At 37.9% G+C, this 12,299-nt stretch overlaps 1 protein-coding gene across 3 annotated transcripts in view; it reads right to left on the bottom strand.

Moving 5' to 3' along the window:
- Positions 1 to 12,299, bottom strand: part of ERLIN1 (ER lipid raft associated 1) — a 36,144-nt gene that overhangs the window by 11,671 nt on the left and 12,174 nt on the right. For all 3 annotated transcript variants that reach the window (XM_061194373.1, XM_061194382.1, XM_061194364.1), the window contains exons 7-9: positions 10,382 to 10,455; positions 2,600 to 2,658; positions 609 to 700 (exon numbers count right to left, since the gene is read on the bottom strand). In XM_061194373.1, the coding sequence (XP_061050356.1) occupies positions 609 to 700; positions 2,600 to 2,658; positions 10,382 to 10,455 (225 nt within the window). The remainder of the gene's footprint in view (positions 1 to 608; positions 701 to 2,599; positions 2,659 to 10,381; positions 10,456 to 12,299) is intronic.

Here is a 12,299-nt window from a genome sequence, read left to right as displayed (position 1 = left end):
GCCTTCATTATATTGTTCTCTGTATGTTCCTGTATATTTGAAATATTTAATATAAAACTCAAACTTTCAGCAAACCAAGGAACAAACAATTGAGAACCTAAGACAGCAGTCGAATACACAATATGCTGGAGTGTTAGGGAAGTCACTGGGACTCAAAATGAGCCGTGAGCAATCCTGCTGTACTTCTAAAGGCGGTAACATCTATCTATCCAGATAAAACTAGGTGCACGTCAACAGCAAGGATGCATAGTATAATCCTGAGCTTTGGCCAAAAAACCTGCCTGTTCTGAATCTGTATAAACAAAACCCCTACTCCACCAGAGGCTAGAGCTGCCCCCAAACCCTATCCACATTTCCTGTCCTCAAAAGACAACAGTGGGGGCCAACACCACGGTGAAGAGCCAAAGCTCTTCATCAACTACTGGCCTCATCTACTTTTAAAGGCTTTAGGACATCTGAATACATAAAGGAATTTCCAGAATTCTCCACTATGTATGATGCAATCTTATTTGAGTCCCATCAATATCCAACATGAGATGGACAAAGAACAGGACAAACTCATAACACATGTACTTAGAGGCATCCATTTCAGAAAGAAATCCAAGTACCTATAACAGCCTTTTTCCTCTCTGTCTCAGCTTCTTTCTCCACAACCTTTTGTTTTTGTGCAGCTATAAGAAGTTTTGTCTTCTCAGCTTCCCTGTGGAGTAAAATATTACAAAAAATTAGAAATGATGTACAGTCACAGGTAGTAATTCTGACTCTACAGTGGGTCAGAGAACCATTTTCAACAAGAACTTTCTGACTCAGTAAGGTAGGCAAGAGAGGTGTTATCCTATTTTACTAATAATGAATTTGAGGTTGAAAGGTTAAATGATTTGCCCAAAGTCACCCAGAAATAGGAATCAAATTTAGTATATTTGAATTTTAGTCAGACCCTTTCCTCTAATCGTATCATGGAAAGGCCTGTGATCTGGAAGTGTCTGGAGTATATGAATGCTTCCTCTGCTGTTAGGCCTCCAGCTAATGTGCACCAATTAGTAAAAGGCACTAACCTCTGGGCAGATGTAGCCAGCCCCTCGGGTGCATGGTTTGGCAAGCAGAAGGGGGCTGGATTTCAGCCCCTCTTCAGGCAGACACCCCTGTGTAGCAGCCCTATTTGTTATACAGAAGATATAACTGAGTGGCAGTTACTAATTAGGTGGTGAACTGGGGCTCAATGCAAAGAACTTTCTAAGAATCCGAGCTTTCTAACAATGGAAATAGGTGGCCAATCACTAAGCGTGTACGAGTGGCAACTGGGTGACCACATGGAAGAAAGGGTATAAAAAAAGATCACTATTAGGTGGGAAGTTAGACTGGATTATCCCAAGGAAGCATTTAATTCTAGAATTCCAAAAGTGTTTAAAATTAGGAAAGATCCAGAATTACCTGAAAAGTAACTCCAATAGTTTCCCCAAACATCACCCCCCCCCAACCTCTCTCCTTTCCTCCTGCCAACATTGATAAAAGACAAAAAATGACATTCTGGATACTATGAGTTATTTGAGGGCAGATAACACATAGTTTTCATCTTTCCATCACCAGAAGCTATTATATTTAAAGACTAAGACATCCTGAGCCTTCAAGAAATTTATTTTTCTTCTATAAATGGATCAGACCCATGATCTACTCAGCCTAGCACTCTGTGCTTTATAGTTTTAAAAGAAGAAATCCTTTTCTACAATGAAAAAAGGGAAGATACAACTCTGCATAATAAAAGATATAGACTTGGGAACAATAATAACTCAGAAGTGTAACACTCTACAAGGAAGTAGTATTATTACTTTTTGGACCCCCTGTATTTATACGTCTTTTGTTTTCTTGACTTTTGCGAAGTTAGTTTTCCAGTATTTCATATTTTGCCTCTTAACATATCTGTCAAGTTTCCTAAAGACTTTTGTTTCTTCTTTTCAGTACCTGTCCTATGAGAATAATACTGACATTTCAACTGCAACAGGTAGTCCCCTAAAGGAATCTTCTAAAACACTTCGAAACTAATTTCATGTCAAGCAAGTAACTTCTCATTCCCAGTCAGCCCTGGACACATAAAAGAGAAGACTACCAGGAGTCAACCCAGGCAAAGCTTCCCCAAAGGCAAATTATAAAGATCAGGTCTAATTTTAGATAATCACATACAATGGAAAAGCAAACTTGATACCAATGTGTTTATTCTTACCATTTATAACACAGTAACAAAATATAGGCACTCCCTTCAACCTTAACAGCTAGGACTCTTTCTCTCCTCTATTAATATTTAATTCAAGGTATTATTCACATCCAAATTATAGCTACTTAGGCTTCCAACAACAGTTCTACAGCAAACTGCATCCTTAGCCACTGAAGCTGCTCCTGAAATGTCCATATATAAAGAGAAAACTAATAAGAGTCTAGTGGGAATTAAGATACCAGAATAGGTAATATCACTAGAATTAAAGAATGGAAGATAGACATATACCCCTCCCCAGTGTAATATCTGAAACATAATTTTCCTCTAGACTGGTAAATTAATGTAGACAGCCCTATATAAAAATATTGGGATCCCATGCATATTACTCACATTAACTCAAAATTTCTTCTTATGGCTTCTGGGATTTTGGGTTTTGTAACACGCACAGCCTAAAAAATAAAAGTAAAAAAGCCAAAGTGTATTTGCAAAATAAATCGTCAAACTAAATCTTCTACAAAACAGCTCCTCAAATGAAACTAATAAAACAGCTATGACATAGCTGCCTACTAACACACGTAGGGATCCCACTAGGAAATCTACTGTTCCTGCCATCACCTCCAAAAATCAAAATAAGCTGCTTCTTGTTTCCTTTAACAAATGCCTGGCTATAGGATAAACCACTCTACCTGTTGAGGAAATAAATTTTTAGGGAAAAGGTTCTCTCTTAAAAGACCTTTCACAAAGCTCTTAAGTTGGATACTTGTGTTTCCTTTTCAAATCTGCAAACCAAAGAAACAGAAGGAAGGCAAAATTTCAAGATTCAAATTATAAAGTAGGAAACAGTCAAAACCAAAAATACAAACAAGCAAAAACCCAGGTCAGTATATGCAACTTAATACAGTGGACAAGTAAATGAATTTACCACTTCCTAAACCTGCAATCTCTCAGTACTGGCTACAAATAAACAGCCCAACACTGAGGGAAAACAAACACCAATTAACAATTAACAAATACCAATTAGCAGCTTGTATTCTTTCTTCCTAGAACCTCACTTAGAACAAAGTCTACTTATCTCTGTAAACACTGTTTACTAGACCCTGTTTCCCTAACCATAGTGTACTTTGGCATAATTATCTATGAAACAGGATAATTTTGGGGTGCAAGAGCCGGGTACAAAAGCCCCTCTGTGTTCCCTGTTTCTTGTTTGTAGAAAAAGGCTTTAGTCTCCTAGGCCTTCCCTGAGTTCCAAAGAACAAACTCAAGCAGTTACTAATTTGGGAGTGAGGAAATGTAGAAACAAAGGAAAAGCAGTCAAGAAACAGTAATTTATAAAACAGAGTCCTGGTTCCTCCTCAAGGGATATATGTAACAACCTAATGCATATCTTTGAGCTGTTCTAAAGTAACTAAGGCCCTCGCCCAGGTGGAGGATGCTGACTACATGAGCACAAGCACAGAGACCCCAGACTGGCTGGAATCAGAAGACTGATGATTAAGATTTCTGGAACATCACCATGAAGAAAGTCATGCCCCCTGCAAACCTCACCCCAAATGCTGCCTTTAAAGACTCTTCCCTGAAAGCCACTGGGGAGTTTGGGCCCTTTGAGCATGAGCTGCCCATTCTCCTTGCTGGACCCTGCAAAAAAACCCTTACTTTGCTGCAAACACCCACTATCAGAGTTTGGCTTTCTGTGCTGTGGGCACATAATCCCTTACAGGGTTACATCTGCTTGGGAAATACAGATTCAGAAGGCTGACTTCTGTATCAAGGACTTGATCTCTCAGAAGTGTTTGATTTTACTAGTTAAACATCCTACACCACCCCTCCACCCTACTACACACACACACAAAGCACTTTGCTGATCTGAAGAAACTTTTAATTTCCCTCTGAAAACTGGTTGAACTTTTAAGCAACAAGGCCTTTAAGCACATAGCCTTTTTTTAGGGCTTATGAAAGAAGGCTTTTAAAACTTTTAAGCAACATAGCCTCCACTACATAAAAGAGACAAGTCAGATCTGTACATAATTTTGAGGATTATAATAACTAAATACAAGAATTAGAGTGAAATGGAATAAGAAGCTGGGGACCATGATGAAAAAAGTCATTTCATGCTAATGGTAAGGCATGTGAGGCCATAAAGAACAACTCATGGACATACCCAGAAGACAAAGAAAAATTCAGAACCAGAATTTGTAAGAGATGCCAGATTTCCCAAGTGACTACCAGAAATACAGATGACTTCCAATATGATTCAGGGGGAAGCACTGTCATATTGCATTTAATTATGAGACTGGCCATGTATCTTTATAGTCTTATAAAAAGAGCATGAAATAGGACTTCTTCTGAAGACTTCTATCTTGCTGTGTGAGGCTGAAGAACATACTACATGCTTGCCAATCTTCGGAAATCTCATAATTTTCAAATATGTGAAATATAAGCACCTACTGTAACAGATACCATGAGTAATTTGCTTCATAAGAGATTTAAGGAATAAAATGGCAACATATTCAAAAACAATGGTCAAAATACACACACACAGACACGCACACAGTGAGTGAAGAAAGGGAAAAAAAAAGCTGATGAAATGAATATGTCTGTTGAAACTGACCCATGGATTATAAGCATATATTTTAAACCAAAAGCCAGCATTTAATATATATAGTCACTGCCTTAAATAACATAGGAAAAAATATCAAGAATGCCTATTTTCACCACTTTAATTTGCCATAGTAGTTGTTCAAGAAGAAAAAATGGGGTACAAATACAGAGAAGGGAAAAATGAAAATACTGATTGTTACAGAGAAGGTTCACGCAACAACAAATATTAATTGGGTGCCTAGTCTGTACTAAGTACTGTTTGTTCCAACCACTGTGGACACAGCAATGAATAAGGCAAGACTGCTCTCATGGACTTTAAAATTTTAAAGGCAGAAAAAAAGGCAATAAAGAACAACAAAAAGCAAATAAATGAACAAGAGAATTTCAGATAGTTATTAGTGTTATGTGAAGAATTAAAATACTAGGTTGGGGGGGAAATCAAGATTTTAATTTTGGCGTAAGTATATAACCAAAAAAAATCTAGGGAAATTCATAAAGTTTTAGTCAAGCAAGATGAATAGCTCTAGAGATCTGCTGTACAACACTGTACCTATAGTCAATAAAAATGTATTGTACACTTGAAATTTTAAGAGGGTAAATCTCATGTTAAGTATTTTTTACCACACACACTCACAAATCTAGGGAGATTAACCAAAAGAATTACTAGAGACAGTTAATTCAGCAAACTTGCAGATATACAATAAAGTCACCAAGAATCATTTGCATTCCTCAATGCTTAAAAAAAAGACTACATATTTAATAGCATTAAAGCTCATTAAATTCATGGATATTAATTTAACTTGGGATATGGGTTTCTCACCTAGGTCAGAAATTCTAAAAGAGGGGCTTCCCTGGTGGCGCGGTGATTGAAAATCCACCTGCCGGTGCAGGGGACACAGGTTCAGCCCTGGTCCAGGAAGATCCCACATGCCGTGGAGCAACTAAGCCTGTGCGCCACAACTACTGAGCCTGCGCTCTAGAGCCCGCAAGCCACAACTACTGAGCCTGAGCACCACAACTACTGAAGCCTGTGTGTCCTAGAGCCCACGCGCCACAACTACTGAGCCCGTGTGCTGCAACTACTGAAGCCCATGCGCCTAGAGTCCATGCTCTGCAACAAGAGAAGCCACCGCAATGAGAAGCCCGCGCACCACGATGAAGAGTAGCCCCGCACTTGCTACAACTAGAGAAAGCCTGCGCGCAGCAACAAAGACCCAACACAGCCAAAAAATAAATTAAAAATTTTAAAAAACAGTAAAAAAAAAAAAAAAGAAATTCTAAAACAAAAATGATAATACAATTATAAGTAAAGTCATAGACTATGTTCCTAATTTTTAAATGTATAAGCCAATTTAGGTACCTGATATGACTTGAAAATACTAATAATGAAAACTCACCTTGTAGAATAAACTGGCAGAAATATCAAAGGCCATTATTATTATTATTATTGTTATTTTTGGCCACACCATGCAGCATGTAGTATCTTACCAATAGTTCCCCGACCAGGGATCAAACCTGTGCCCCGTGCAATGGAAGCGCGGAGTCTTAACCACTGTACTGCCAAAGGCCATTATTTTTTTAAAAGATAATATATCTTATCAAATTTTAAAAGTGAATGAAAAGTTGAATTATCATGACCATACGGTAATATGTTAAAAATAGGAATGCTGAAAAATAGCCTTTAAGTTCTAAAAATGCATTCCAACTATCATAAGAAACTATTTTATAACAAGAATAAAGCAACCAAAAAAATGGAGATCTTGATCTATCAGTTTAAAAACAATAAAGTGGCATTTTTTCATTCAATAACGTTTATAAAAACAACAAATAAATATAGATAAGTTTAAAAGATCCTTCTTTCTGCCGTGCAGAAAATGATGTGGACGAGTGAAAGTGAGAAAACAGGATAGAAGACTACTGCAGAAGTCCAGGCAAGAAATGGTACTTGGTCTAAAGAGGCGGCAGTGAAGATGTTTTAGATGGATTTGGTAGAATCAGCAGGATACGGGGACTGATTAGATGTTAAGGGCTAGAGGGTCCTCAAAGATGCCTCCCATACCTCTAGACTGGCCTGAGGGTAAGAAGGAGCCATTTACTAACAAGAGGGAAAAAACAGGAGAGAAGTAGATTGGATGGGAAAAGACCAAGGGCTCAAGAACTAATGAAAGAATAGGAAATAGAAAAATCAATGGAACAGAACAAAGTTCAAAAAGGACTTTACTATATAACGGAATTTAGCAAATAATATGATGGCATTTCAAACAAAGAGGAGAGAGGGGCATAAATTATTCAGTAATTGCTGTTGCTAATAAATTGGGGGAGGGGCAGATTGGAGCCCAACCTCACAAATGAAATCAAAATGGATTCCAGATGAATTAAAATTTTAAATCTAAAAATAAAACTGTAAAAGTAAAGAAAATGTTGTAATTTCTGATTTTATTTAAATTTCTATATTTTAAAGTTGGTGAAAGGCTCTTAAAGGCATAGTAGCACAGCAAAATGCCATAAAGAAAAAAATACTAAAATTACTGCTAAAAGTACTAAAATTAAACTTCAGAATTGTCAAGGGGAAGAGTTAAATGACAATGAAAAAAACTAGGAGAAAATGTTTACTATGCATTTAAAGAAGAGTTGCAATAATTAACATATCAAAAACAGTTTATTTAAGTTAATGAGAAAAACAGATAAAAACAACCCAAAAATGAGCAAACACAATTCACAAATCAAATACAGAGGGCCAATAAACATCCTAGGGCATTCAACCTCAATAATTAATACACAATGGCAGATTCATTTTTTCCAAAAGGATTTAGAGAGCAGGTATGCATCTGTTAATTATTTGAGTACGATCACACAATCAAATGTATAGAAAACAACGCTCATCAACACTGCTGATGAGAGAGTATATAAGCTACTAAAATTTTTCTGAAAGGCAATTTGGCAATATATATCAAAAAGCCCCCAAACAAGGCATCAATCCTACGTTTAAGAACTTATCTTGGGCTTCCTTGGTGGCGCAGTGGTTGAGAATCTGCCTGCCAATGCAGGGGACACGGGTTCGAGCCCTGGTCTGGGAAGATCCCACATGCCGCGGAGCAACTGGGCCCGTAAGCCACCACTACGGAGCCTGCGCGTCTGGAGGCTGTGCTCCGCAACAAGAGAGGCCGCGATAGTGAGAGGCCCGCGCACCGCGATGAAGAGTGGGCCCCACTCGCCGCAACTAAAGAAAGCCCTCGCACAGAAACGACCCAACACAGCCATAAATAAATAAATAAATAAATAAACTTATTAAAAAAAAAACAACACAACAAATTAAAAAAAAAAGAAAGAACTTATCTTAAGGGAAGGATTTTAAAAGATGTATGTATAAGCTTGGTCATTATAACGTGCACATAACAGTAAAAACTGGAAGCCAACAGGGATTAAATAAAAACATTAAAAGTGATGATGCAGCAAATCTTACTTTTGACTTGAAAAGATGCTTATATATATTGCTGGTGAAAAAAGCAGCTATGGTATGATTCCATTTTAGTTCAACATTATTTATAACTATAAACATATGTTCCTCTGTATTAAGAAGAGTCTGGAAAGATACAACGAACTATGTTATCTCTGCATAGTAAGATTACTGTTCAATTTCACTGTTATTCATCTTTTTCCTAATATCTGATTATTTTTACAACACATATAACATGCGTGTGTATAAAAATATTGATAATATACAAGGTACTACTACAAATCAGTAAGAAAAACATTTCAATAGAAAAATGGGGAAAGAATATGAATAGGCAATTGACAGATGAGTACAAATGGACAAAAAAATAAACAAAAAGATGCTCAACCTCATTAACAACTAAGGAAATGCAAATCAAGGAGAGAGATAACGTCACATCTATCCATACAGCAAAAATCAGCATGTCTGATTGCTTCACATGCTGATAGGTTGTGGAGAAACAAGTATTCACATATACTGCTGGTAAGAATGTAGATTTAGGGACTTCCCTGGTGGCGCAGTGGATAAGACTCCACGCTCCCAATGCAGGGGGCCTGGGTTCGTACCTGGTCAGGGAACTAGATCCCACAAGCATGCCGCAGCCAAGAGTTCGCATGCCGCAACTAAGGAGTCCACGTGCTGCAACTAAGAACTGGTGCAACCAAATAAATAAATAAATATTAAAAAAAAAAAGAATGTAGATTTATACAGCCACTTTGAAAGATAAAGTGTACATACAAGGAGGTGTGTCAGGAATATTCAATACACTATTGTTTATTAATAGCAAAAAATTGGAAACAGTAGGGAAATGGTTATGTAATATAAGGCAAGAAACTCTAGGGGGCTGTTTAGAAGAATGAGCTAGATCTCCAAGTAACGACCTGAGCAGAATCTAGGAATCTGTGGCATTCACATTATCTTTAAAATTGAAAAGCTACTCCAGGACAACCAAGAGAGTTTTACAAAGTTAGCTCTGGGACATTTCAAAAGAACCCTTAACTTTGGCAGTTCCCCCTCAGGCACCTGGCAGAGATAATGGCAAGATGGAGGACAGGGGAAAACCTTCAGAAGTTTTCCAGACTTGTTTATGAGATCGCACACGATCACTCACAGTAAATGCACACTTCTCAGAAGCAGTGCAATCTAGAAACTAAGAAAGGACATTAGAGAAGCCACATTACCACTTCTCAGGTAATCCAGATCCAAAGCCACTGTGTTCTAATGTTACTGACCATGACTACAGTAGAAAAGGCATCTTACAGTGACACCCAATATTAACATCTACCCCACACACTTATGTAAAACAAACAAAAGCCTCACAGACTGATACTTTAACTTACTACATGCCATGTGCTCGGGTTTCTTTTCCTATTCAATTCCATCTTATTTAAAATGCTGGTCATGACCCACTAAAACTGATTTTAGAACCTACTAGTGGATTTCAACCCAATCTGAAAAAAACCCAAAAAAAGCAGTCATTCTCACCATTCTATCTCCCAACGCCACTGCCACCACCACAACACCACTAAATTCTTCTGCTACCTTGCTTTTACTCAGGTCTTTCCACCCACCTGACATATCTTCCTTACTCTTTTCCACCTTATAAATCCTATTAATTCTTCCAGACCTACCTATCAATCAAATCCCAACTCAATCAGTCATTTCCAGGCAGACTCTCTTGAAATGTTCTTTAAACTCTTAGAGCAATAATCATCCAATCAATTCATCCGTCAATTAATACTTTGTCTAGAATTATTATTCAAATTTTATACGTGAAATTCTTTTTCATAATCTTACTGAGGGCAAGGATTAGTCTTAAACTGATTTATAACCATTACTGTATCTTAATAATGCCACACACATACATAGCTGTATATGGATTTTATTTCCTTGCAAGAGCCTCAGCTTATTTGTTCCCTCTAAGAGTTCAGAAAAAAATGCCACCCATAACTGAGAAAGATATTCTGTAAATCACCCTAGCACTACAATTAAATAACTGCTGAATAAACAGTCTGATGAAAGGACAATTAAATACAAAGCTCTCAAAATTCCCAAAGAATTTCCCTAGGAGAAGGGCTTACCTGTATGGTGAGGCCTGGGGCCATGACATTTAAATCTTTCTGCAGAGCTTGCTTGAGGTTTTCGTCTATTTGATCTGTTTTTGAAGCCAAGAACAACAGCTCTTATTACACTCAAAAAAATTTCCTTACATTGTATTAACATTTAAACAAAACCAATCATAATTAGACCTAAAGTTTCCATGGTACTATTCTTTTATAGAGCTTAAACCATTTCACACACATATGAAAAAAAAAATATATATATATATAGTTTTCCTTTTGTGTGAGGAAAAATTGTGAGGAATTACCGATCAAAGAAATTAAGAAGGAAAGATGGCAAGCAGCTACTTGAAGTTTATCAAATAAATGGAGAATCTAGGTTTCTAATATCTTAATTCAGTGTTGCTACTTAATATGTGTCCTGATTCTCTAAAAAAACAAATTTTCATCTTCAGTCACTCTTTATCCAAATTCCCAAATAACTAAATTTCATTTCCATGGACCTCTGCCAATTATTTTGGATTTAAAAACAGAGAGGGTGGGGGGAAGGCTCATAGGAAGGTCCTTGAAGCACACAAGAATGGACAATAAAGATGTCACTTCACTTGGCTTTGTAACTCATGAATTTTCTATCCACCTCAACAGTACTTTCCCCATTATTAAATAACCAGTGATGTGACAATTAAGGACAGACCAGTTTTCTCAAACACCACTCCAATAGTTCTCAATCATCAATGAGCAATCAATTGGTAGATTTCTAAATTGATTAACCATCCCTATGCCTGCCTCTAAGAAATTCACTAAGAATTCCAGGAGGGAGAAGTGAGCAGCCAATAGCAGCAACCCAATCCCTGGCCAGAGCTTTCCCTACCACAAATGAAAAGTAACTTGTACAGAAGAGAGTCAACATAGCAAGCCTGAAACTACTATCCTTAGAAAGGCCTGTTTGCAATTTGGCCTCTGGCTGTCACCTGGGGTCATGGATTTGGAGAGCATTCCCTCTATCCCCAGAACTGATAACAATGACTCACTGTGCCTAAATTGTTTATTCAAACAATGTGTTTTATGCTGAACATCTACTTTCCTTCTGGGAATCTGGAATATTGGTATATGCTAGGCAGAGGGTACCTACATGACCAGCCCACAGTAAAAATCCTGCCTAGAGAGTCTCTAATGAGCTTCTCCAGCAGACAACATCTCACATGTGTTGTTACAATTCAATGCTGGAGTAATTAAGTGTATCCTGCATGACTCCACTGGGAGGAGACTCTTGAAAGCTTGTGCCTGATTTCCTTCAGACTTCACCCAAGTGCCTTTTCCTTCTGCTTTGTATCCTTTTGCTGTAGTACATCTTAGCTGTGAGTATGATTATACTGAGTCCTGTCAGTCCTCCTAGCAAATCATCAAACGTGGGGGTGGGTCTTGGGAAACTCCAAGACACAGGTTCTTAATTTCTCCAAATTATCTATTAAACTAGCAACAAAGCTAATTTTCAGTAAATTATCATAGTAAAAACAGAATATAGTCTGGGACTTCCCTGGTGGCACAGTGGTTAAGAATCCACCTGCCAGTGCAGGGGACACGGGTTTGATCCCTGGTCCAGGAAGATCCCACATGCCGTGGAGCAACTAAGCCCGTGCGCCACAACTACTGAGCTCACATGCCACAACTACTGAAGCCCACGTGCTCCAGGGCCTGCGGGTCATAACTACTGAACCTGGGTGCTGCAACTACTGAAGCCCGCATGCCTAGAGCCTGTCCATAACAAGAGAAGCCACCACAATGAGAAGTCCGCACACTGCAACGAAGAGTAGCCCCTGCTCGCTGCAACTAGAGAAAGCCCGTGTGCAGCAACGAAGACCCAGCGCAACCAAAAATAAAATTAATTAATTAATTTAAAACAAAGAATATAGTTTGTAACAAATGATCTTTTTCCAAT

The sequence above is a fragment of the Eubalaena glacialis genome, chromosome 1, assembly GCF_028564815.1.
Source record: "Eubalaena glacialis isolate mEubGla1 chromosome 1, mEubGla1.1.hap2.+ XY, whole genome shotgun sequence".
NCBI classification, from domain to species: Eukaryota; Metazoa; Chordata; class Mammalia; order Artiodactyla; family Balaenidae; genus Eubalaena; species Eubalaena glacialis.
This window is presented reverse-complemented; position numbering and strand designations above follow the sequence as displayed.